The sequence below is a fragment of the Nomia melanderi genome, chromosome 7 (genome assembly GCF_051020985.1).
Source record: "Nomia melanderi isolate GNS246 chromosome 7, iyNomMela1, whole genome shotgun sequence".
NCBI lineage: Eukaryota > Metazoa > Arthropoda > Insecta > Hymenoptera > Halictidae > Nomia > Nomia melanderi.
In genome coordinates, this window is record NC_135005.1 from 13,456,786 (window position 1) to 13,483,258 (window position 26,473).

The 26,473-nt window shown below is 50.4% G+C and overlaps 2 protein-coding genes and 1 long non-coding RNA gene across 8 annotated transcripts in view; 2 read left to right on the plus strand and 1 right to left on the minus strand.

Annotated features, from left to right (window-relative positions):
• The first annotated feature begins 2 nt into the window (after nucleotides 1-2).
• On the plus strand, nucleotides 3-1,613 carry Aptx (aprataxin). 2 transcript variants are annotated; one of them, XM_031984775.2, is made up of 4 exons: nucleotides 3-392; nucleotides 558-896; nucleotides 970-1,103; nucleotides 1,205-1,613. In XM_031984775.2, the coding sequence occupies exons 2-4, from the start codon at nucleotides 607-609 to the stop codon at nucleotides 1,381-1,383; spliced, it is 603 nt and encodes a 200-aa protein (XP_031840635.1). In that variant the 5' UTR covers nucleotides 3-392; nucleotides 558-606; the 3' UTR covers nucleotides 1,384-1,613. The 2 variants fall into 2 exon arrangements, with proteins under 2 accessions (XP_031840635.1, XP_031840636.1); XM_031984776.2 differs by having other exon boundaries at nucleotides 568-896.
• A 109-nt stretch (nucleotides 1,614-1,722) lies between these two features.
• Pdk1 (Phosphoinositide-dependent kinase 1) overlaps nucleotides 1,723-26,473 on the minus strand; it is a 678,796-nt gene continuing 654,045 nt past the window's right edge. For 3 of the 5 annotated variants that reach the window (XM_076369545.1, XM_076369546.1, XM_031984777.2), the window contains 3 exons: nucleotides 9,159-9,404; nucleotides 7,393-8,778; nucleotides 1,723-7,036 (listed from right to left, as the gene is read on the minus strand). In XM_076369545.1, the coding sequence (XP_076225660.1) occupies nucleotides 6,926-7,036; nucleotides 7,393-8,778; nucleotides 9,159-9,404 (1,743 nt within the window). In that variant the 3' untranslated portion in view covers nucleotides 1,723-6,925. Of the gene's footprint in view, nucleotides 7,037-7,392; nucleotides 8,779-9,158; nucleotides 9,405-15,897; nucleotides 16,190-16,223; nucleotides 16,782-26,473 lie in introns of those variants that run through there. The other 2 variants (XM_076369548.1, XM_076369547.1) reach the window with 2 other exon arrangements.
• LOC143174743 (uncharacterized) overlaps nucleotides 15,028-26,473 on the plus strand; it is a 58,002-nt gene continuing 46,556 nt past the window's right edge. Inside the window, exon 1 of the long non-coding RNA XR_012999039.1 lies at nucleotides 15,028-15,303. This is a non-coding gene — a long non-coding RNA (uncharacterized LOC143174743). The remainder of the gene's footprint in view (nucleotides 15,304-26,473) is intronic.

Consider the following 26,473-nt stretch of genomic DNA (forward strand, 5'->3'; position numbering starts at 1 on the left):
CTGTTTCCATGATTTGATTCGCATTTTACTTTCATTTAATGTGTACGGTGGCGGAATGATTGTCGTAATTCGCGCGAAAACAACGTTGTAACGGTCATTCTTTTTGAAAGTCTGCGCGATACTTTGTGAAGATCATCCGCGCAGACGCATGCGTACTAAACAAAGCTCTCGCAAACGTCAAACTGATTTAACGTTCCTGAAATTCTGTGTTTAATACGATTAAACTAGTGGGAAAGCGACGAGAACAACGCGAGCGTGCGATGCGAATCGAATATGCTAATAGAAGTTGGTCAACTTACTTTAATGCATAATAATAGTTGTGATACAGTAAACCTAACCTCTAAAATGTTTATACCGTGCTTTTGATTAGTATAAAAATTCTAGGCCTCAAAGTGAGTACCATCACGATTAATGTCTAATGTGCAAGTTTTTTTAAAATAAATCACGAATTACAATTGATTTCGATTGTTATTTTATTGTTGCAACATTTATCTACTATGTAACAGGGAATTATTCTATTTATAACGCGGACATATTGCCAAAATTTGTGAATATAGGTTGTTGCAGAAATCGTTATCCACAAAAATACAGTGTCTAAGAGCAATCATGAAACGCAAACCGAAGGTCGCATCAACGGATGTAACGGCCCCTAAGAAACATCACTGGATGACTGGTTTGCTTGTCTCCATGGAAGATCCTGAACTCCGGGTAAAAGAGGATAACAGGGTAGTTGTCATCAAAGATAAGTATCCGAAAGCCCAGTATCATTACCTGGTTCTGCCGAAAGCAAACATCCCTTCGATTTGGCACCTGAAAAAGGAAAATGAAGACTTACTGCTGCACATGGCTAAAGTCGCTGAGGACTTAACTAAAGAACACAAAGATTCCGAATTTCTGTATGTACACTAGCTGTTACAACTTGTTAGGTGTAAGTCAAGTATTCGTACCAATTGAAAATCTCCTTTGTAGTATTGGATACCATGCTGTTCCGAGTATGCAGCGGTTACATTTACACGTGATAAGTACAGATTTCAACAGCCCGTGTCTAAAAACTAAGTACCACTGGAATTCGTTCACTACCCCTTTCTTCTTGCATTCAGCAGGTAAGAATTCGTTCGAAGAGCAAAATCCCAGTTAAACAACCGAACCGTTGTACAGTTTTACAAGTATTTTATTCAAAGTATTTTTTTTTTACCAAATTTAGACATCTGTAACCAGTTGCGCGAGAAAGGCGAACTCAAAAAGTTGAAATCCGAAGATAGCGCGGAGCACTTGAACACCCCGCTTAAGTGTCACAAGTGTTCCGAAACCCCGAAAAACATGCCCGAACTGAAGAGGCACCTGTTATCCCATTTGCCGAATCAAAGAAACATCGTTCAGTAAAATGATTATTTCCCGAGAACAATTTCAGTGTTTTGTTTTTAATTTGACGATCCCCTGAAGTTTGAATAGGTGTTAAACACGTTACTTACGATGTGCAATATACTCAGCGATAAATGCACCGTAGATTTGTAACGATAACACGCCGCCGTGAACGCGGCTTTAGAATACTCAGAATTTACGTGATGTACGATAAGATTGTAGATTAAACAAATACACTGTTCTGTACAAAAGCGTCGTTGTTCATTGCCAATCACCCCCACCCGCCCGCTCGCGAATAGGTCGCCGTTGTATTCCCGTTGGGATGGGAAAGGTCATGTTGATTAATATATAACACAGGTATACGGTATTTCGGAAAATTTACTATAAATAAATTTGATGTTAATATTAATAGGTCTTGTCGCCTATATAATATCAATTACATGCTAACTATTTACAAGAGTCTTCTTATCCGATGTGAAGTATCCAGTGTGTACAAGTGAACTGTTGTCGTGTGAGGTTTGGTGTCCAGGTATGCGTGTTGTAACATTGTGTGTAAGTGTGTGAGTGTACATTAGTTTGTATACATTTAGTAATACTGCAATTAATAGTTGAACCGTCCTTGTCACGCCGAAACGGTAGGCAATCGAATAATCGCAAGGCCATGGTTGTTATTGCTTGCGTGGTTGAATTAGCGCATCTCATTCGTTTCTCTCGTTTCACATTTTCCGTCTATTTTTTTTTTTTCTTGTTTCTCTTTTTCACATTAAACAACATTCTCGCCTGTTAAGTATTCGCTCTCTTTCTCGCGATCTCCTCGGTATAAATTAAATTAGCTAGAATTCTCGTGTCGCGCGATCGCGTCTTACAGCTGTGTCGTCTCTCTCAACAAATACGGCTAGAGATTTTTAAGTTTCCCTTCGGCTAGAGTTTTAAGTGGAACTATGTTACAAAAGAGGAGACAAAATCGAGCGCCGCCCCTCCCCGGGTCCGGTGGTCCAGGAATCTCAATGATTGACCAGTCTCTCGAGGAAACGACGGAAAGAACCTATTTAAATATAATAAAAGCGACCACCCTTCGGCCGGAGTACCCGGCGCGGCGGAGGGTCGCCGGCGCTCGTTACGAGTACGCACGCGTTTCCACGTGAAAGTTTGCAACGTCTGCATAAAACGTAGAACCTGCAAAGTTTGCCAACGGTGGAAACGTGTCGCAGCGTCGTGTCACCGACCCGTGTCCGTGATTAAACGCCCCCGGGAGGGGTCGATGCGACGACGTCGCTCGCGACGCGCTCTTTCCTCGGAGGGAACGAAGGGCAAGATTGCGTCCGTCGTCGGTTTAGCGAGGAACTTTTTAATCGGACGTAGCCGTGAACGATCGAAGCCTCCGCGCCAACAACAATCCAGCACCGGCAGGCTTCGGAAATTTAGCGGACGCCGATCGACGGACCTGCTCTGCTTCGTTTCGACGGAAAGACCGCGTAACCTTTCCCTTTCTTTACCTAACACGCACGCACGCACGCACGCTGCCGAGACGCTACTCCCCGCGACCCGACACAGGATGATGGCGAGGCTTGATGCAAGAGGGCTCAGGGAGGAGGTGGAGGAGGAGGTAGTGGTGGTAGTGATGATGATGATGATGATGATGTGCAAGGATAACAACAACAATAACTAGCGGAATTCCCGCGCGCGGTCGATTCTCACTATTAATTGAAGGGGGAGAGGACAAGGAGACGCGGACGGATCGCTCGTCGAAGCCGCGCGCCCCGTTTTCGCCCGCAAGCACCGTACGTGACACGCCAAAAGCGGTCATTTTGGAAAGCCACTGGGCGCAAGGACAATGCCGACCCGCGAACGGGTCACCATTATTTCGAGCATACTCGCGCGGCGTCGCGGACCCGACGATCGACCCGTCTCTCCCCAGGTCTCTCCCCCGAATACCCTGTTTAAGTCTCCTAAGTGTCGCGCGCGGGCGGAGAGGAGGAGAGGAGAGGATTCGGGCGACGGAAAGCGGTCTGCACGGGGGAGTTTTCTTATACAATATAATACAAACGGGTCGCGGAGGTGTCACGGAGGTGTCACGGAGGTGTCGCGCGCGATCCAGTCGTGTGCCGCTCGATTTAGGTAACGTCAACGAAATTATCATTAAACCTAAGCGCGCGGGTTCCGGCCTAAAATCTACGGACGAACGAGTTTCTCTCTCTCTTTTATACACGATTTTCCTAACTAACTATTCACAATTCATAAATACTTTTGTATATCTGTATATGCATATATGCTGTACGTATATATATATGTATGTATATATATATATACTTTTTATATAATATCCATATAATATATAGAATATCCATATGTATAGGTAAATATACAGGTATCGTACAAGTTTCGGGCACAACTGGATCGCGCGCGGACGTCCTGCGGAGTAGCGCGTCGGCGCGTGCATCGAACGACGCGAGAGCGTGGCCGTAAGTATTTACAAAAATACCTAGAGTATTTTACGTCTACGGACAATACGATAATTAAACATACTCGCTGAACGCATTTTATATATTTTTACACGTGGCCTGCGTGGCGCGCGTACACGCGGCAACGGAGCCCTATTAAAACGGTTTAATAGTTAATGTAGTAGCGGTAGCAACGGTAGTACTAGTAAATAATAGTCGCAGTGGTGGTAGCGGTAGTGATACTAGCAAAGTCTCTGTGTGTATGTTTTCTCGTTAACTCCTAGGTATAACGTGGCGTTCTGCGAATCATCGATAGCAATCGCGGGAACGTAAAACGGTAAAAAATAAATAAACGCGGGACGAATACGATAACGCAATAAATTAAAGGAATCGCGCGGGTGACGAACAACGGAAAATAAAGGGGGAAACGAAACGGTACGGAACACGAACGAAAAAAAAAAAGAAAAAGAAAAAAAGGGGAGTAGAAAATAAACGGAACGTAAACACGGTGAACGGAAAAATCGCTTAAATAACGCGTCGAGAATATTACGAGGGGTTGTAAATACTTATATCGGTAATACACGGCGAAATAGTTAATAACAATAGAACGTTAACGATATAATCGTAGCGGCGGCACTAAACCCTAGAGAAATTATACTAATAGTAAGAATGATAACGACGATAGTTCGAAACGCGAGCGATGAATGTGCTTAAGTGTGTAACGTGTACGTGTGGTCTTAGTGTTACGCGTGTATAATTTCGCATCTAAACGGGGTACTACGTCTCTTAAAGCTATCCTTTTAATTCTCTATCATCTATCTACCTATCCCGAGCATGTCCGAGCCAAGCTCCGGAGCTGGAGAAGCTCCTTCACCGCGCTTTGCCGGTGTCGCGAAGCTCCAACGTGTGTTCCCAGAAGAAATCGAAACAATAATAATGTATCGCTTCAAGCCAATCGAACTGCTTAATCGAATTCGCGTAAGCTCGATCCGTTGTGCCTTTTAAAAAAGAAACGAATAGAAATATAACGTTTACGTGTTACGAATTTCGCGCACTTATTCGGCTTCGAAACGAACTTTCGAAAGAAATATTCGCGGTTCTGCGTGGAAAGAATTCAAGAAGTTCCTAAGAATTGCTGAATAAAACGTCGGTAATCCCGGGATCTTGTAAGAGACGAACGGCAATTTCCATATTCTCTGCATAAACTTTAAAATTTGAAGTTTAACCGGAATAAGTGCGTCAATGCCTGTTACATTTAGTTTTGGTGTGTTCATTTATGCCATGCGGTGCACTTTGGGGTAGAGACGTTACCTCTAAGAGGCCGATGGTATCATGAACGCTAAAACATTACTGTTTTGTTTTATACCAGATTACGCGTGAACTTATGGTTTGCCCGAATGAGCTATCAAGGTAGCCGGAGTTTCGCTCTAAATACGAACCGGCAACGGGCGCGCGAAACTTGGCTCTACCCGTGGACATCTCCGATCTAATAATTCATGGTGCGCAACGGTCATTGTGTGTCTAATTTCTTTTCCGCCGCTTCCTTGTTATACAACAGACGTATCTTTTCCCGCGTTCATCGAGAAAAAAAGTCGTTGAAATCTCTCCTTCGATCACGATCGAAAAGATGGTCGCGCGGTTCTTCCAGTTCCCGGCTGTATACACACGCACACGCACGCACACACTCACGCTGGTTGTTCGATTCGAGTCCGCGGAGGCCAGGGGGCTGGGCGATCGCGAGAATCAGGACTAAGAAGAAAAAAACAGTGTGTTGACACGCGCGCGCGCGGAGAAAAACCGTGGTTGGACAACGATTTTTGTACCTACGAATATACTCTATCTATAAACCTATCTAACTATATAGAACACTATTTTATACAATTAGTCGGGCGACTTACGAAGCCTGCTCTTCGATGGAAATCGATCTAATATTTACAAAGTTCCAATGAGAAAGGGGCAACGAACAACGAGAGAAGAATACTGTAGAACTTGAAGAGAGCAAGGACGGGCCCGGGACAACGCGCAACGTCCCGAGGACCCCCTTTTTCCAGGCGACGTAAACGGTCCCCCTTTTTTTTTCTTTTAAAGCTGCAAAAGCGACACGTTGTCCCCCACCGCGTTTTTCCGGAGATTTTTTGGTTGACTTCGACTATATAAATTGACGGTTAGACCAGCAGGAACCGACAGCGGACGCGTATCTCACCGCTGCCGGTTCCGACTTCTAAAGTCTCGTCTTATCAATTCGCTATACAATTTTGGCTATATTTGGAACAAAACCGCTTGCACGCTGCTTGAACGAATCTCGCGATCGTATAGTCTTGTCGCGTTTCGAGTTACTTCGGTCGACCGGTTCCCATACTTATTTTTCCTACGAATATTCCCCTTCTTTTCAATTTTGATTACGATGTTCTTCGAAATACGCGGACTAATAAATAATTCTCTTGTCCGAGCGACCTCGATCGCGAGTGTCAAGCCAGCGAGCGCGCGCGAGCACGCGTACTGTGGTTGCGCACAGCTTAAAAAACCTTGTCTAAAAATTTTCGCTATTTTTCATATGTGTATATGTGTATGTGTGTATGTGTGTGCATGTACGCGCGTGTGTGTGTGTTGTGTGTGTCGCGTGCTAGAATGAACGTGCAGCCTCTCTACCGAGGTTCCCCGACAGTCGACAATAAATACAGAACTACGAACGTAACCGGAGATTAACTGTAACTGCACGATACACGGTTTCACCACCCACCCCCTCCGAGTCGCGCGCGACCACCTCGGAGGGGGGTTTGACTTTGAAATTCGTTTACCTAGAAAATTTCCTCCTAAAGCTGTACAGAACACGTCTCGATCGCGACGAACGCTAAGCTTATACCCTAGAAAACGTATCATCCTTAACGACGAGTGTCACGATTACCCTAAATTCGAATCATCTACTTGGAATCGCCAGCCCCTGGCCACGCGAACAGCGGTCATCTCTCGTCGCGCCCCGCGGACCTTCACGGTTTTGCATAGTCTACACAGGATGAAAACCTTTTCCTCATTCTTTCTCTATCCTTCTTCCTCCTCGTTCGTCCTTCTCTCTACATCCGTGAAAAGCGATCATCATCATCAGTGTTTTCAGTCTTCTTTGTTTACGCTGTGGTCTCCTGCAGGCCGTAGTAGTGGACTCGCATGTTCTCGATTGCTCTACACCACTCCAACGCGAATCCCTCGGGATCTTCGAGATAGTAGGTTCTGTTTGGCTGTAACCAGAGAAGAAAAACAAGTTGACGCGGATTCCTATTGCTGAAATGACGCCGCGGCGTAAACAAGGGTAATCGAACCGGGCCAAGGCCTGTTTTCCTACTATCGGCGCATAACTTATTTTTAATCGCGGTAAACACCGCCGGTAAACAAATTCATGTAGACCTGGACAGTCTTGGTATATAACGATCGCTCGGAATGTTATTTCAGTCTCCAACTTTCGACTCCGATCGTACGCGTGTCCGTAGATAGTGTCGAAAGGAAGAGTTGGCAAATATCGCGTGGTCGGAACTTTAGCAATTTATCTAGCGTTCTTGCGGGACGACATTTATCAAGAAAATAGAAAGACACTCACTGTGTGGACGAAGAAGATCTTGAAACTCTTCGGCTCGACCCTTAGCTCCGGGCTCCAGGGTATCTCACCCTTGAGCACCATGTTCACAGGATCGACGTAGTATAGGTGTGGCCCGGTGGTAAGCAGCAGCATCCTCCGTCTGGCGAAGAGGCCTTTCCTCTTGTTGACGAATCCCTGCTTGAGTATCAGGTTACCCTCGACGAACACGTCCCACTGGTTGGAGGTGTGCTGCTTCTCCAGCCGGTTCCTGATCTCGTCTGGCGTCAGGTCGGCGATGTTACCATCGGCGTCCGTCGTCCGTCTCCTCGACTGCTTCTCGACGACCGTATTGGTCGGCGCGGGCTTCTCACGCTCGGTGGTCACGTCCTCGTCGTCGTCGTCGTCGTCGTCGTCCTCGCCGATACCCAAACCGAGCAACCTGGTCAGCTGTTTATCGTCGAGGCCGGGCTCCAGGTGATCGGGAACCCTGTACTGCGACCTGAGCTCTTCGTGTTCCGACGTGCCAGGCAGGTAGGGGTAGATCGGCGGCGGTGTCTGCTCGTGGAGGGTCTCGAAGTCGACGCCCTCGAAGAATGGGTGCGCCCTGATGCTAGGGTACCCGGCGCCATGCTCGTCCTGGGCGCCCAGCCTCTTGCTCGGCACGAGCACCAACAGCTGGCTGACCAACGATCTCGCCAGCTCGCAGAAGCCGTCGGGTATCTCGTACTCGAGCCTCAGGATCTTTTGGAAAATCATGTACTCGCTCCTGGAGCGGAACGGTGGCAGGCCGGCGACCATCTGGTAGACTATGCAGCCGAGGGCCCAGAGATCGGAGGCTCTGCTCGCTGTCTTGTCGGTTAAGAGTTCCGGGGACACGTATTGGGCGGTACCAACGAACGAGCCCCTACGTTCTCTTCTGTAATGCTGCTGCTGTTGTTGCTGCTGCTGTTGCAGGTCGTCCGTGGTGGTATGCGTCAACGCCGTCTCTGGGTCCTTGAGGATCTTCGCGCTACCGAAGTCGGTGATGAGCACGTGCATTTTCTCGTCCAGCAAAATGTTCTCCGGCTTGAGATCCCGGTGTATGATCCCGAGACCGTGCAGGTACTCGAGGCCACGGAGGATCTCCGCCGAGTAGAATTTGGTGCACTCGATGTCGAAGGAGCCGACCTTGTTGATGTAGGGCAGCAGCTCACCGTTCTTCGCGTAGGATAGGACAAAATAGAGTCTCTCGACGTCTTGGAACGTACAGAACAAGCGCACGAACGAGTGTTTCGCGCCCGCGAGCATGTTCAGCACTTCCTTCTCCCGCTTCACGTACTCGGTCTTCTTCTCCTTGATGATGTGACGCTTGTCGCACACTTTGATCGCGTACTCCTTGCTGGTGTGGATGTCCTTGGCGAGGTAAACCTGGATTACATAGAATCACGGTGAGTCTTGGTTGGTCTCTCTTTCCTCTCAGGAACTAAAGTAATTATCGGAATCTGGAGGGGGCCGTTTAATCCACGGTGACCGAATTCGAGTACAACCGTGTACACCGAAGGAGACCTCCTCGGTTTAAGTCGACTACGGCGGTTAGATCGATACTCTTTCGAACTAGGGGCCGCCACGCGGAAAAAAAGTTTCAACGGCATGGATGGAAAGTTTCGTAACGAGGGGGAGCGAAAAAAAAGAAGTTTGAGAATCACTGGAGGATTAGAGGGGAAACTCGCTTCTCTTTCCCATTCCTCGCCGGTGTTAATTCGGAGCTTCTTAATGATTTAATCGAGTTAATGGGATAATACACTTACGGTGGAGAAGCTACCCTCGCCGATCACCTTGCCAAAGATGAAGTCCTTCGGAGTTCGCTTGTGCGTTGGCGGGTTGATGGTGGTAAGGGCCGGGTTCGTAGTCGGCGAAACCCGGGGCGCCAGGGTGTTGGCTGGCGCAACCACACCATTGGTCACGTCGTTCGTTGGTGGAGACATTTTGGACACCGGCCCCTCCACCGTTACTGCCGGCTGTGGCGAAACGGTAAGCGCCTGGTTCGCCACACGCTGCAACAAAAACATTCGAGGCTTAATTACCAAACAGTTCCACGGCCCTTATCTTGTATCTTATTCTAAAAAGGCATCATTCCTTTTCGAATCCCACACAACCGCAATAACGTTTTTCTCTAAGCCCTGAGCACACCGATTCCACGGTTATTTCGTTTTCGTATCCCCACGGTTTAATATCTAACGTCGCTAATGGATAAAATGGCCCTGACGCAACCTCGAACAACGACAGCACAATGAGATTAAACCGGGTCTCAGAGTTGTTTGCAATCTTTCAAAGCAAGACGTTCGTGGGACACCGAGAAGGCACGAACTCGCGCGTCCGGGTGCTTAACTCCTCTCATCCGCCGACGATCGTCCGGAAATCAGGCGCCGGAAGTGACGTCACCGAGGCCGACACGTGGCTACGTCGTGCAGGTCAGGATGACGGGTTTAGGCCGACGGACCGTCGGGATACCGAGCGATTCGGTGTGAAACGAAAGCGGAGAAACGGCCAGCGTGCGTGAGCGCGTGTGTAAATGCGTGACTGGTTGCGTGCGAGCCGAGTTCGTATCCCACGCACGTTGAAATATTTCAAGGCTGTGCGGGTCAACCCATTGCGAGAGACTAATTGACGATATCTGGATCGAAGAATCGTTCTAGCGCGAATAGTTGCCCCAGATTCGACGAACTTGGACGGGCGAACGGATAAAAGTGGCAGCGGACCGTTCCACCGCCTGGGAACGTGGCGCGCGCAATAAACACGAGAACAACGCCGAACAGCGGCGAAGCAGCCGTCGATGTTTGGGACACCTTATCGCGATGCTGCATTCAGCACGCTCGCGGACCTAGTTTCCCCATGAGAGGGACAATAAAATCGAAAGACGACTCTCGGGTCACGAAAGGTTCCTCGACGGGTTCTCCGAAGAGTCAGGGTCCCGCAAATATTTGCCGAAGGCGGTTAATGCCGACCTTCGGCTGCGACAGTGGCCCCCCGATAACGGAAGAGCCGACCTCCCCGATCGAAAGGGCCACTTTGTAATTGGAAATCATTTCCTCGTGAAAGGCTAAATCGCTCTTACATATTTACGTCTCGAGGCGGCTCTAATGGAAGAATGATAGGGGATACGTCTTCGGCGTATAATTGGCCGCACGGAAACGTGCGCGTCTCGCAACAGATGCCTTTCTACCTGCGCGCATAATGGGGTCAACGAATCCGGGAGCTGATCAGACGACGACAACGAAGCTCTGACTCTCTGCGGTCATGAAATTCAATGAAACCTGAAGGGTGCGACGCGAGCGACAGAAGGGTTTCGGAGAGAAAAAGAGAAAGAGGAAGATTGTACGCAGGCCACACACGAGGGTGAACACATACAAGCGCGATTTTTAAACGGCGATCGTTTCATTTCCGGGCCGAAAGATGATCGCTAACGACCCTTTCTCGCCGGCCGTTTCCTTCGGTCCCATTACGACTGCACACTTCCGTCGAAAGACGGATCCCTGCGTTATATACCGATGCCCCTCACAAAAGAAAGGAACGAGTTTTCATCCTCGAACAAGGGAATCCGGATGATCCTCGAAATCTGGCTGCACTCTGCCACCGCCCGGTCTGGCCGCCGCCTCACCCTGTCGGGGAGCGAACGGTCTTTGACCGTTTCTGACCGGTGTAACGCTCTTTGACTCTCCAAACAAGCTCCGGCAGGCTTTCACGGGAGGCCGGGTTGCAAGAATTTGATGTTAACGGGACGTAAATATCGATGACATCTTAACGAGCCCCCGAAAACCAAAAGGCCAGAGGAGGAGGGCGAGGCGCGAGGCGGGCCCGGGTCAAAGTACCGCGGCACCGCGGTGAATAACGCCGAGATAGGGGCGATAAATACACAACACGGCTCAATTCCGTGCTGCACGGACGTTCGCGGAGTTGATCATCCATCACTTTTCGTGAATGCCGGAAGGAAGGTCTTGGAGAGGGTTGCGACACTCGTGGCCTCCGACCCTCCGACTAGTACTTATTAGGGGTGGGTGGACTGGTTCCCCAAAGTTGTACGTAACCTGACCGTTCCGTTCGAAAAGAGACAGGCCGCGATACCATCTGAAGCGAATCTATTAGCTACACCTATGCCAGCCGCAGTGCTAAAATTGTGGGAGTTGGTACCTCGAAGGACACGAGGGCCAAGAAGAATTGGCGGGCTATCGAATTTCCAAAGCGATTCTCGACCCTTGGTGTCTGGCTGTCCGAGCAGGCAACCCCTGCTTGTAAGGGTTCGACGAATTAATCAAGGAAACCGTGGGCAACTGGTCCGAGACATCGGACACCGCAGGAGGAGACATGCGGCAGCCGGCCAGGAAGAAGAAGGCGGGATTTATATTTAGAACGATGAAAACGCAAGTCGGCAAGGCCCTTTCTTTCATCTTCTTCATCCACCTTTCCTCGTTCTTCTTCCCAGGCCGGTTACGAAGCGGGCCCCACGGCGTCAACCATCCGTGTCAGGCCGTCGACCTCGTCGAGCATTTGCCCGAGAGCCACCCAGCAGCGGCCCTACTCCCTCTGCTTGGCTGGCTTTCGATTTGCCCCGCTAGTTTATTTATTTGCTTATCTATTCCTTGGTCCCCTGACTCCCGCCTTCCTCTCCCTCGACTAGCCGTCTCTCTCTCTCCCTCCCGATCGTTCTACCTCTATCTCGATCTCTAACGCTGCTCCTCGACAAGGGATAACCACCGACGGATACCGCAGGACAGAGACCAGAGCGTCGATCGCTAGATATCAACGAGAAGTCTCGGTCGGAGGGGACTCGGATAATCGATATACCGACTAACGTCCCACCAGACGACCTCGCAATTTGCTTAGATCGTAGATATGTACAGGGTGAGGCACTCGGAATTACCGCCTCGATCGCCGTCGGTGGCGTTATTTGCGCGAAACGGCGGACGGAATTAGTTTAAACGTTCCGAGCACCGGTCCCACGTGAAAGCGTTATTGACTCGAAAAATAAATCCGCCCGCGAACTCTCAAGCGCAGCCTTCTGGGAGGCATTCGGACGACCCTGCGACACTTTCGTTCCCTCGAATAAGACTCGAGGACGCGGCGATCCATTTTCGTCGGGCGAGAGAGCGGTAGGCGACCGCAAAAAGTGCGACAACGCCGGGCAAATTTGCCGGAAGGAAGCAGAGGCGAGTGTCCCGCGACAACGGCTTCCTCCCGGTCCTTTCGAAACGAATAACTTCGGCCGCGCGTCCGTTAAACTCTCGCCCACCCCCTGGCAACCCCCGCCGCCGGCCCCTCTTTCTCTATCTGCCCGGCATCCGCGGGCTCTAAGTATGAACATGCTCCTCCTGCGATCGCTGAATCACCCTGTACATACACACAAGCCAGCAGCATTCCAACGGACATTCTAATTTTAGCCTCACTGGTCTCGTCTCGTTCTCTCGCGGAGGCGCGCATTCTCTCGGAGTCCGCGCGCCTGTCGTAACGCTCGATCCGGCCCCGTCTCCTTCTCTCTCTCTCTCTCACACACTCTCTTTCTCTCTCCCTCTCTCTCTTGCTCTATCTTTCTCTGTCTGCCGCGAGCTGAGAGAGCTTGTGTTTTTCGTGCAGGCTGCCGAGTGCTGCCCTCTGCCGATGGTACGCGACACTTTCCTCTCTTTCCTCCTTTCCCTTGGCGCGCCGCGCTAACCCAGGAAGACGAGGGACAGAGAGGGAACCAGGAGAGAAGAGTAGGAGGGGGTTGGAGAAGGGACAAGGAGGGCCGGGAACGAGAAAGAGAAAGAGACAGAGAGCAATGATCGTAGAGACCCTTCTCCTCGCCCTTCTCTCACTCCTCGCACCCACCCCCTGCCGCGCGCGCGACCCGACGCATCGGCTTTTCGCCGGCTACCAGAAGGGACTACGCCTATTGGCGCAGGCGGGCAGCACTTTTGCCCGTGAATGAGATGTTTTGCATTCGCAGACGCTGAGAAACGTGTCGCGCGCGCTTGCTCCGCGACTAAATTGGAACACGCCACACCGGCGCGGCCGCGGTGCCCGCCCGAGAGAGAGACTAATAAAAGGTCTCCTTAGAGGAGAGCGGCGTCGATTTTCGTCGAGGGTCGATACCACCGCGTCTCGGCGCGAATGAATTCTTTCATTCCGTGCACCTGATACGCACGCACGCTTCGCTTTCGGCCGACTGATATACGCGCGTCATCCAAGCGGGAATATGCTTTTGTTAGTTGCGTGCCAGCGGAAACGTTTTAGGGACAGTCGGTCTGCTTGCAAATGGTACAGTTGAGAATTAGAAAAATGCTTGGGGATGGAATGTTTGCTTCGAGTTCGATGGCATTCGTTTCAAGCATTATTCTATGCTATATGCTTTGAATAGGGCTTGCGGTTTACTAGACAGCAACAGTCGTTCTCCAATATTGTTCTTCGACTTTGTTGCTAGACTGGGTGCATCTGGTTAAGATGTGACTACTTCGAGTAATGTACTGGGGAACTGATGACAGCAACGTTTCTAATACTCGTATTACGTTACCGTCATACTTCGTATCTGAGACAATACAGCAACGTGCAGAAAGAAAAACAGTGCAGGGTAATGTCTACGTTTGGTCAGGCTAGTCTATGCAAAGGGTTGTTAGGCGGAGCGGAATCTAACCAGCTAGGAGGGGAAACTAGTTCGTCGAGGCTGAAAGCTGTCCTCGAATCACGCGAATAACGGCAGTTACACAAACTTGCGAAAAAAAAACCAGCGGAACCGTAAACACGCTGCGTCTCGCCTGAAATTATGCCACAACCCTATCATCGAGGAACGATCTCGAGCACGGATATCGGCGCAGATCGATAAATACGAAATCTACTGTTGCGGCGCAGGATTCCGAATCATAATACGCCTCGCGGAGATCGAGTCGTTAACCGGTCGTTCGAAACTGTTGCTAAAACGATTCTTCCTCCTTTTTTTTTTATTTTTCGCGAGACGTCGAGATAAGCGTCGGCCGAGACAAAGATCGGGTTTACGTCGCGACCGAGACGGCCACAAAACTGTTTGCTTTCACATCGTATCGTATAAACAAGCGGTCGATCCAAACATGTTTTTTCGGTCGCGGACGTCGATGGCCGTTATAACGACGCTCGCTGTCTCTCTCTCGGCAGTGTCGGTGGTCCCGAGTGTGCGGCGAATTTATACGATCATTCGGGGTTCACGTGTATCGGCCGCCCGAGTTGCTCGACCTCGCGACCAATTCTCGTCGCTTTCCAATATTCCTGTGTCAGTTTGCTCGGTCCGCGCCGAAACTAGACGTAGTCTATTAAAATTGTCACCCAGCGATATCCCGTTCAGCGGATAAATTTTCGCGCGCGGGAACACGGGCGAACGTCGCCTAAAAACGATTCGGAACCGTTTCGTTCGTATTTCACGGATATCCCTTAGAAAATCGGACGCGGCCTGATTTATTCCAGTTTAATAAGCGATACAACGTCAGCGCGCACCAGTTTCCGCTATCCGTAAATCTTTGTCGTCCAACGATACGTATCGAACATCTGTCCGGGCTGTCGATAAAGATTTGAAATTTGAACCAGTTTTTTTCTCCCGCCCGCGTTTCCGGTTCCGAGGCGAAATATTCATGACGAATGCTGATTTGACTAGCGCGTCTAAAGTCACGGAAGCGGGCGTCCCCCGTCGTCTAGGCGTCTGTCACGTACGGTACGTGCACGTTTAACCATCGTAAATAAACGGATCGACGTGTTTTAACGCGTGTGTCGTGCACTACCGACGAAACTTCGGATCTGTCAACTCGGATACGTTTACCGTTTCCACGGTGGCTCGTTTAAAGTTGCCTAGTCGGTTAACGTAAACAACTTTCGAACGGCGACGTCAAGATTATGCCCTGCCCGTTTTTGGAGCTAGACGAATGTATTTCAATTCGGCGAACGTAAATTATTCATGCGGTATGTTAACCTTCTACGTCTTTCCTTTTTTCTCACCTCTTTACCGCGATATTACCGAATCGTCTCGCCCGCCCGTCCGTTTTCGCTGCGGAACGAGACGTCGCGAATATTTTACACTGATTCTCACGAACACCTTACTCGCCTGGCGGAACCTTTAACGGAGGTTAAACGATTACTTCGCGAACATTTTCTCGCCGCGTCGAGTCGTCTGACGTCTCGAGGCGAGTCGAAGGTCGCAAATTCCCCGAACAATGTAGCAAGAAAAAAATCTCTCACTCGGATACACTCGGGAACACCACGGGCATCGGGGACTGGCAACCATTTTCGTTTTCGCGGAAGACGCGCTTTATTCGAACAATGTTAGCACACTTCTTTGTCGGGCGTTTCGCGGGGTCCGTGGGAAACTTTGTTCAAGACGCTTCTCAGATTATCGTCGGCAGCTCGTTAAGTCGGTAATCCCTGCGAACGAACGTTCGATGAGGTTTTCTTGAAAAACTAAACGGCAAATTTGGCGCGCACGGTTGGTAAGCAAACACAGCCCTTTGTCGTGGCGACGAAGCGCTGGCACGGCGCGTCGCGTCGCGTTCCGCGTACCTCGTCCATACCGCAGCGTAAACAGTATCCGAGACGATTTTCGAAATTCCTGCTCGGTGCCCGACGCTCTCTACGCACGAGATTCACTTGACTCGCGAGCGAACTGCGCGGCAACGACGTCTCACACTCGATCACACCTTTCGCGAGCCGATCCCGACGTTACGCGTCCGTAATACGCGTACGTATACAAGACGCGCGCGAACCAACGGAACGAACGAACGAACTAGCGAGCGAGCGAACGAACGAACGAACGAACGAACGGGAGCGCGCGCGCGAGCTCGCGATTCACGGAACCGTCGATCGTCTTAACTTTCTTCTTCTCTTACCTTGAATAATTTCTTAAGCCTCCGGTAGCCGCGATGTAATCGCGACACGTACTGCTTGTTGGAATCCAGTTTGAATGAGTAAAGCCACAGTTGCGGAAAACGAAAGAATCGGGAACCAAAGTAATCGAGAACCAAAGAAAGAAAAAAAAAGAAAACTCGTTTCCGGCGTTTATATTTTTCCGTTTATCTGCGTTTCCGTGTGTTGTTTTCTCCTTTTTTTTGTTGCTTGTTTGTTGTCTTGGCGGTGGTTTTTTCCGTTTTTTGTTTTGCTCGTTTTTTTCTTTTTTTTTGTTTTTGAACTAGTGAACTCTCGGGAAACAACCGGGTATGTGTCGCGGCGTCTGTTCCGTTATTACGATTTGTTTTGCGAATTTCCGTACAGCGTCTCGATGTTTCTTTCGGATCAGTCTCGGGTACATATATACATGTAACATGTATATACACGATTTATATATATATATATATGCATGCGCGGGAACCGAAGAACGAAAAACACGTTCGTGGCTGTTAAGAGCCGTTCGCTTACTGAATCCTACGCCTGGCGTGTCCCGGCTGCTAACCCGCGCTTTCCCCCCACCATCGGCCACTCGTTGGCGGCAAGCCTCACCACTTCTTCGCCACTCCCCACCACCGGCGGACGGGAGACCCGCATCCGGGACCGGCGGTGGGGAGATCGAGGGGTAACGGATCCCCCACCCAACTCGCCAGCGTCGATGGTAATCTTACCGCGAATCGTAAAGCACGCTTACCCCTGCGGTCAAGTGCGAAAATTGCAATGAAAGCATCGAGACACCACCTCCGAGTCTCTTTCTCTTCTCGTCTTGTCCCTGCCGTGGCCGCCCTTTTTTCCTTTTTCCACGCCGGCACGAAAAACAGACAAACACGCCGGTATAATATCATTCCTTCGCGGCTCGGCGTACGTTAAATTCCATTAAAGGATTCGCTCGAGAAGCCAGCGAGTAGAAGGATCAACCGGATAGACGATCTTCCGAGAAAGAGGCGTGGAAAGTGAACGAAATCGAAGAATGAGATTCGATTCGCACGGCTAGGACGCGAGGAATTCACGGTAAACAAGCAGGATCGAGGAAAGCGAGGCGCGAAAGAGAGCGTCACGCGTTCCGGGGACCGGGGTTTCCGGGAACCGTCTGTTTTCCTCTCGCAGAAAACAATCTCGGATCGATCATACCTAGCCGAGCTGAAATGCATTCCTACCAGGTAAAAATCGGCGCGCTACATCAACGGTAAACATTGAGGATACTTTGTCATCATCGACGAGTGTTCGGAGCGACTTTACGTGCGAGTTTGACCGTCGGTTGTTCTCCGTGGAGGGGGCGTGTGGTGGGGGCGTGCGACGGGAGGGGTGAGAGAAAGAAGGAAGGAGCGTGGGGTCGGTGGAGGGGCGGCTGGCGGGCGGTCGGTGGTGGTGGAGACGCGGGGAATCCCTCGAGGAGCGCATGCGTGGCCCTCCTGGTGGGGTTACTCAACCGACGGCGCCAGTATTCTCTTTTTCCTCCCCGCCACCCGTGGAAACTGCTAGCTTGTCGTTGTTGTTGCCTTGGAAGGGAGGGCATGGATCACACGCGCACACTGCCCCGTCTCTCTCTCTTGGTGTGTTTGTTTGTTTATAGTCGCGTTCTGGGAAATACCCGACGCGAGTAACGGACTCTGGCGCGAGCGGAGCCTTGCATTCCCATTCCGGCGTTGCATCCGGTCGGTTCGCCGTGAGTATCATCCGAAGAACGCCTTCCTCAGTCTTCCTCGTCTCCTTCTTCTGCCCCGCCACTTAGCATTCTCTTCCTTCCCTTCCGTCCCTCCCGGCCACTTGTACTCGCGCGCCCTTTTAAAGCCTCCTTTCACGTTTATTCATCCCGTTCCTGAACGCGAACGATCCGTCGTTACTACGTTTGTCGCCGAGACTCGGACTCTCGCACTCGACACTTCTGTTTTCTCTCCATTGCTCCTGTCCTCTTCCTCTTATTCGAGTACCGATTTCACGTAAACATTTACGAGACGCGCCGCGGATTGCTTCACTCGCGTCGCGAGTTCTCCCGTTCCCGCCCCCCCTCGACTCGTTATCGACCTCGGCCCCGCGTTACGGTGCAAGTTCGGGCAAGGTGGCCGCAACTACGTTCCACCTGCATACTTTCGTGTTTACCCGCGGCCGCGGCAGGAATGCACCGTTCAAGTGTCTCTTCGAGTGTCGTGTCCGTCGACTGCGTCGGACGGCTATCGGTAGACACCAATTTTGAAAACATTCGAAGATAACCCGATCACGCCGCGCCCGATACGATCGACCGCCGCGTTCACATGCCCGATAAAAAAGAAAAAAGAGGGAGACGCTTCTTTATCAGCGGCCCCTTCGAAAAGTAGTTCACGCGTAATCTGAAGAATGCAGCACACCAGCCACGGTGTTCACCGCCGGGTCCGGGTATATCTACAAATCGCACAACAAATATTGTACAATGGGATTGTGTAACTGTGCTGCGCGGCGCCGCACGCGCGCGCCGGGAAATCCAGACGTATCATCGCGATAAAAATGAATATCGAAATGACGATGCTGTTCCGCGAAATAGGAACGACGCGGGTGGCACTGCCTCCGTTACCAATGCCGCGAATCCTTGACCAAACAGCTACGCGTCGAGGTACAATTCGTTTTATATGGATGACAATTTAGGAGACGCAGCCAAGAAGACGACATAATGAAATTAACCACTTGTTTCATGATTCTCTTTGCGACTTGCGTATCACTTGCAGGGAACGCGAAGAATCCTCGATTCATTGTAACTGAAAGTTTACTTCGAAGCTAGAATGTTGATTGTTCATGCGCAAACGTTGTTACTTTTTAATGTACTAAGTATACAGCTACTTGCCGGTGCGGGTAGGCTAGAAATTTAGAGAGTTTGCATTAGGCTATGCCTCCTCGTCTGCTGTTTCGACGATTCTCCTGGTAGTCGTGTACAAAGTTGGAAATGTTTGTTTAGGTTCAGTTAGAAATTAGATCAGTCTATTATTCTTCAGCGACGTAACATTGATAACGGCAAACTACGGATAACATTAATTTCCAGCGCGTTAATCTGGAAACCTTCATCGCGAGTCTCATTACACGACAAGAGCCTAACGATTCGAATATCGAGCCGGCTAGCTGAAAAACGTACGCGTTCGCCGTTGCTCCGCGTTCATTCGGCTCGAAGCCGTGACGAATGACCGCGAGCACCGTTGACGACGGCCATCCGTTTCGCAAATCTCGGAACATTTGTCCAGCCCGACCGAAACTGCGCGGCCCGTCGACGCCGCGCGCGAAATCCGGGCCCGAGTTTGACGACAAGCGGCCGAGCCGATTAATATCCTCGGGGTGGTCCATTTAATAATATTGTTGTCCGACGTTCAACCAAGTTGATATCTTGTTTACACGTCCGGCGTGCCGGGTCTTACACACGGGACGACAAAGTCCAGGCATACCGAGAACGGTTTCGCAGTTGTTGACTCTTCCGCGAATCGGTGGCATTATCGTTTCTTTAAATGAATAATTGCCCCCGGTCGTTATGTCGTTGCCATGCGAGCCAACGTTCTCTCCAGCGGCCGTTTCGACCGTGATCAAACGAATCGATCAACCGGCCCGTACCTCCTCTGGTCGTTTACCTCTCCGCTCTCCACTCGCTCCGGAACACCTTGAAGACATTCGGGGAGCGAGAGATTAAGTCACGAGTCTGCGAATCAGCGGTATTCCCGTAAACACTCGCGGGTCATCCTCGGTATACTTGAGTCCGATCCAAGTGACTAATCTACCCGACTATTTGAAATAGCTAGCCGGCAATGCCAAAAATACGGCGTCTAAATTTAAAGTATTTAATTTTAATTATGCTGATGCATTGGCTCCGGGAGCGCCAGAGATTCGCTCTAGAACCACCGAACGAGATACAACTGCAATTCTGACGGAGCTCTACATCGGAGGATCGAAATGTAGAAGCTACATTCTAATAAGCAGTTACACGCTAAAACCGTGCGACTCGAGAAGAGCGTCTCTACCGATTCCGTACACCGTAATTCGTGAAAAACATTTCGGAGTCTCATTATTGCCTCGTCATCGCGTGAATTGCACGCAGACGAGCGCGTGACATACAGCCAGTCGGGTGTCGCAGAAAAATCCGGCGAGACGCGAAAAGATTCCGGCGATCCGCGCGATACGGAAGCGCGTGGCGATCGAGGCCGGGCTCGGTAAACAAGAGGGAGAGCCGAGAATGGAAAGTGTAGCGATCGCGGTCGCGGCTTGTCTCGATGAACGACCTAAAAAAAACCTTTATCCCCGACGGGAGGTTTCCACTGAATATGTCATGCAGTCATCGAACTTGGAGCGTTATTATCTGCGATCGTTTGCTCCAGTGCGCCTCGTCCGAGTGTAAACAATGATCGGAGCGGCGCGGCACGGCTCGCGGCGCGAAACACGAGCGATGGCGGCCGGAGAGAGGAGCCTCGGCCGAGAGCGCGACGCGCGCCGCGATGTGCTCGCCCCGCTACATAATTAGCGCGCGAAAATAGATTTTTGCGAAACGAGCCGAGCTCCCGCTCTGGTATGTCAATGAAAACAAATCCTTGTTCCCCTTTTTTCCCCTCTACTTCTCCCTTTCTCTTTGTCGAGGCCTGGTAGCTCCGGCGAAGGCCGCCGAATACTGAAATATACTCGCGCGCGCGTCGTTCCGAATAGTCGAATCATTGTTTGCCCCGTTCGACACCCCGGCTCCCGCTCGCGCGTCCACCTTCTCGAATAACCGTCGTCCCGACGCCTTTTTCTTTTTTATCTGTTCCGCTGTTTATTTGGCAAACGAACCGCGATTGACCCAATAGTCGAATGATTGGGACCGTGTTTGCCTTTGATTAGAGGTACAAGAGAGCTGCGGCTGGTTTCGCTGATCCGCGCGATTCGCTGTGTACACGCCGTGGATCTATATATAGCCGGCGCGAAAGCTTCGGAGGCCCTGATAAGCTCGCCTCTAAGATCCCGAATGAAAAAAACACGGCGCGCAAACTTTCGGACGGTGGCGTCGGTGAATCGGAATGCGGGAGAAATTTTCGCGTAGAAGGAAGCGGTCTGTTTTGTAAACCGGCAAAGAAGGGAGTTATTCGCAATGGAACTTTCCAATCGATTTTCAACGGTAAATTGCATAATTGCAAATTCTGCGAACTCGGGGGCTGGAAACCGACAATTTCCCGCGCGCCGGGCTTCGGGTGAAAAAGGATTGTCGTTGATAGCGTTTACGTAACGAGCGGCTCGAGTGGCCGGGCACTGATTCAAGCGAAAAAATCCGCTATCGGCCGGACGCCGAGAATTCCCCGAAGAAAATGCGAGGCGCGCGTTCGCCGCAGGCCCGCGTTTTGATTAATGGAAGGTGGATGTTACAATTTACGAGCCGGCAGAGGGAAACGCGATGACTAACGCCGACGGCATCGGGTTGTATAATATTTAATTTTAGCTAATATGGCCGGTTTATATTTATCGTCGACCACCACGTGCGCGCGCCGAGCACAAAGTGTTAAAAGAGACAATTGTGCAAACATCGAAATGTAATTGGAAGAGTCGGGACACGTGCGCCGAGTCTTGTTTGTCCGATGCACAGGGAATTTGCATCGACGAACGAACGAAGAAATTCGGACAACCTCGACTGCTTTCCGGGAAATAAAGCGTTTCTCGGTCGATGGATCCGATACGACGACGAACGACCACGAGAGATATTAAAAAGCCACGGCGCGTACACATTTTTCTCCGATAGCGGAAAAACCGCCGCTTTAATAGCAATATTCTAAATGCAAATGTATGTAGGTCGAAACCTGTTTTTATATCAGAAACGCTTCGTTCCTCATCAATTAACTCGTGGAATAGTTTTCCCTGCAATTTAACGAACTAATTTTCGAGCCGCACAGATTGTTAGGCTCCCCCAATGTTTTTAACCGTCGTAAAATTAATGGACGTAGAATGTAGATTGCAAGTGGTTGGTAAATGAAACTGGATCATGACGTGGTCGTCCTCCGAGTATCAACGCGGAAGCTTGTATTCAGCGCAGCCAGCGCACCGCGGCACACGTATAGCATCTTCTAGCCGCGGTCTTGCCGCGCTGATGTCGGCTAGTGCCAGAAAACCACTGGAAAATCGGTCACGAGTGACTAATCGCTGAAGAATGGCTGCTGTTCTTGCGTCGCTCGTTTCTTGCCACGGAAACATCAAACCGGCCGTTCATGGGAAACATTAATTTGTTGCCTTTACATAGCTAGTTGAAAATCAAAACAATCAAAAACCGGCGCACACAGCGTCCAGGAAACAAATATCCCATCAAACACGAGTAACCCAACGATCCAACACTAAATTTCCGGTATTATTTGAACCAACGAAAAATATTATTCAGTTTTAACCCCATGCTTAGACAGTTGTGGTCACCAGAAATATTAGCAACTTAATGGAAAGTCATACACAAATTAAGAAACAAAGCTATTTTATTTCAATATTCCGCTCGTCGATGCATTACACGAAGTATAATATATCATGTATATCAAACTTCATAATTTTATCTGTCAAATCAAGCGAGGACTGAGAGTCACCTCTCAACTGCAAAAAGTTAATATCTTGCGTACGCGTCGTGAAAGGACGATTTTTCGAGCGAAGCCTACTGAAGTTCGATTCGCACAGTCTGGCATCGGACGCCTCTGAACGTTGGCGCCATCTACTTCAACCCCCGACGAGAACGGCGCGCCGCCCGTGAAGATTCGTTCGCGGCGCGGCTACGCCGTGGAATGCGTGCTCAGACGAGCGGGGTCGTCCCCGCGTCAAAGCTGTTCCACGTGTGCCAAGATGGAACTAGCAGGAGCTCAGTGTACACACCGCCCCTTTGTCTTCGAATGGATTAGACGCGCGCGTGTGCCGGGCAAACGCGGCCGCTGATTAATCGTTTATTAAACAGGCGATTATTATGCAAGTCGGCGGGCGGGGGTTTCTCGAAGAAATGATGCGTCGCGCCTTTCTCAAGCGGAACGCCGACGGTCGACGTGGAAAGCGAGCGAGGTGGTCGGTCGCGTCATTCGACGCGCGTGTCATAATGATACGCCGATGCAACGGGGGACCACCACCTCGCCTTTGTTGGGTCGGACGGCTGGAGGCAGGAAAAACGGACGGTATTCAGCTAAATAAATGATCCGCTAATTAATTAATGCGCGGGCACGTGCGGACAGCTCGCAAATAAAGGAGCGACCGCCTCGACGACGATCGTTGACAATGATTTCGCCATGGTATCTTAACCGGGACACTATGAAAATGATTTTCTTCTTTTCATTTGCTCTCTCGCCTAGTTGTAAATCTATTGTCTTAGTAGATTGAAGATTGACTGTTACCACTTTGTAAAAGTACACTCGTTCGCACATAAAATGTTCGCGGTTGAACGGCATTTAGCACCTTTTAAGACTGTTAAAAAAAGATATTTTTTACCTGTATGCTGGATTTGAGTTATTGTTTCCGCGTATCGAGATTGGACTTGGGAATTTATACACTGTACGCTCGACAGTCGAATTTGCCGGATTTTCTGGTTTAGTCGCCAGGAACGGTAACGAGCGATTCAGGTCAACGGTGACCCTCGTAATCCGAAGGCTGTCTTCGACCACGCGTTGGTTGGAGTAATAAAACAATAAACGGCAATGGAGCAAATACGGGACAGCTTAAGGAAAGAACGGTTTCGTACAGAAACGATTTTTCCTGCAGAAAGAAGGAATAAAGCTTTAGCAGGCGATCGAAGACAGCTTCGCGTAACAAAGGCCTTTTCGATGCGAAGAAACAAGAGAAGAAACAGGTTTAACGAACGCGTTAACGCGTCGAGGATGATCAAAGAACAAGAGGTAAAGTTGCGCGAGTTCCGACGGGACAATTACGATCATCGCATCTTGCGACGAGATGTATCGACAAGGGATTTGAAAAAAATAGGAGAAACACTTTCATCGTTTCGATGGAAACCTAGGGAGCGATCGGATAACTATTATTAACAGCCGTCCAGACGGCCGTTAGGATCGCCGTTACGCATGAAATTACTCTAATTTCCACGAATCCACCGCAGAATGAGATGCAAATTCCCCTATTTATTTTCTCACCGGTCTCTCACTCTTAATAAGGCAACAACACAATGTTGTGCGCCGGTTCCGGCCCGAGGCCTTGTAATTTCCCCTCTAATATCGAGGCTCGCGTCGGCGGCTAAACGTACCGTCCTCTCCGCCGATCTCTCTTTCGCTCTGCAGTCGTTAGCGAATTTCAATTTAACGTTCCGTCTCTTCGACGTGTTCGCCGCGACGATGGCGTCAACGCGATTAATCGACTTCTCGCCGCGAGTTTTCGCTCGCGAACGAAACGGGTGTTCTGTGTCCCGGCTTTATCGGCTGCGATCTCGATAGAAGGAAAGAGAGAGAGAGAGAGAGAGAGAGAGAGAGAAACAGAGAGGGAGAGAGAACAAGTGGGAGAACGATGGAGAGGGAAAGGGAGAGACAACAGCGCTGGGCCCGGCACGGATCGACGTTCGTGGCGCGCAATCGCGTTAGATCTGATCTGGCGAATTCCAGGGCGATCGTCGATTGCGGGATCTAGCGCGTTACGTGACTAATTAGTTGGGAATTCGAGCGAAATCGGCCGCACTCGATAGTGCGTTACGAAGGTGCACCCGATAAAACCGTCGCCGGACGGTTTTATCGATCGCATTGTACGCGGGGGGAGAACGGATCGGCGAAAAAATTCGCCGGGAAAAACGCGAAACCGAGCCCGAATACCGAAGAACGAGAGAGAGAGAGAGAAAGATCGGTGGGGTGGGCTGGTACACGTGACAACGCGCGCGACCAGATAAACCGTGCTCGCACCGTGACGGCATTAATTTATAAAATCGACTACCCTCTCCGTTCCGGCTTTCCCGCCGGCCGGGCGAGCCCACTTTTCATTCTTCCGCACGAAAATCGCGCTCGAAGCGTTAATTGGTGCACCCTTATTGTCACGGGCCGCGAAGCCACCCCCGAATCGAGCCATTTAACGCTTCGATTCTCGCGCGACCGTGTAAACGAAAAAAATACACGCGTCGGTGTTTAACGTTTGACAAGAAGGTCGAGGGAGGAAAGGAAAGAGTACGATGTTCGAGGGGTGCATAACGATTCCTCGGTGATTATCTTTTTTATTTGTGCACCGGGGCAGTCGTGTTATTAACCGTTCGCAGTCGACGGTTTTTCATCGGAAGTGTTCAACATTTTCCGATGGGATACGGACGACATTCTTTGAAACTAACCAGCGGGAAAGCATCGCTTAATTCAAGGGGCAGGCGTTCGGGAGAGAATTACGGTAATTGGTATTCGGCGGAATGTTCTTCTCGCGGAAATTGATTCCGGGGAACACGGTTGAAACGTACCCCGCGCGTCGAACGACGATACGGATTACGCGTTGATCAACCCTGCCGCGGCGACACGCGGGTTTTCCGTGCCAGTGACTCGCCCGCTCTTATTCGAAGTCAAAGGTTCCGGCTAGACGAGGTCGATTATCTTCGGTTATTTTACACACTCCCATTATCTCGTGTACACTCGACCGCGTCCGCGAGCGTTGTCGCGCGAGTCAGTCAGTCGCAACTGGTTATTTCTCTCTTTCCTCGTTATCGTCCGGTCGCGCCGGAATGTTGTAAACGTGAATCCATCAGCGACGAACGGAGTTAAGGTGGTGTTCCCGGAGCGCCGCGAGATCGATCTCATTATCATGGTGTTCGATCCACGAGCGGCCCACCCCTTAAACAACCTCAGCAGAATCGGGTTCACCGGGGGTTGTGAACTGCGGTTCGATCGACGAGCACGCACGGGCAACGATGCACGGGGAGAAACAGAAAATCGACTCCGTAGACGTTAATTAATGGTGAAGCAGTTGCGCTAATCCATGGCTCGTCGCGCGTCCCCAACGATTTCAGTAGCTTCGACAAAGAACGAAAAAAGACAGGGAGAAAGGAGGAAGAGCGGTGCTCGGCCACGCGATTTACCAGGGAAAACTCGGGGAACAAAAGTGATCAACGCCACGAGTGGAGCACGGTAATTTTCCTACCCCACGGGGAGCTCGTAGGCAACGTCTCGTTTTCGCATCCGCATGAATGGAAAAAACAATGGTAGGGAGGGCGAGGGATTGATCGGGGAGGGGTTGAGGCTGGTCGACGTACGGAAGAAATGCAATTAGAAAAAGAGAGGCGGCCGTGGGGGGGGGCGGGGGCGGG

Coding starts and splice junctions, on each gene's coding strand:
- Aptx (XM_031984775.2), top strand. CDS start 607: ATGAAACGCAAACCGAAGGTCGCATCAACGGATGTAACGGCCCCTAAG. Junction 897..969: donor CACAAAGATTCCGAATTTCT/GTATGTACACTA, acceptor TCTCCTTTGTAG/TATTGGATACCATGCTGTTC. Junction 1,104..1,204: donor TTTCTTCTTGCATTCAGCAG/GTAAGAATTCGT, acceptor TACCAAATTTAG/ACATCTGTAACCAGTTGCGC.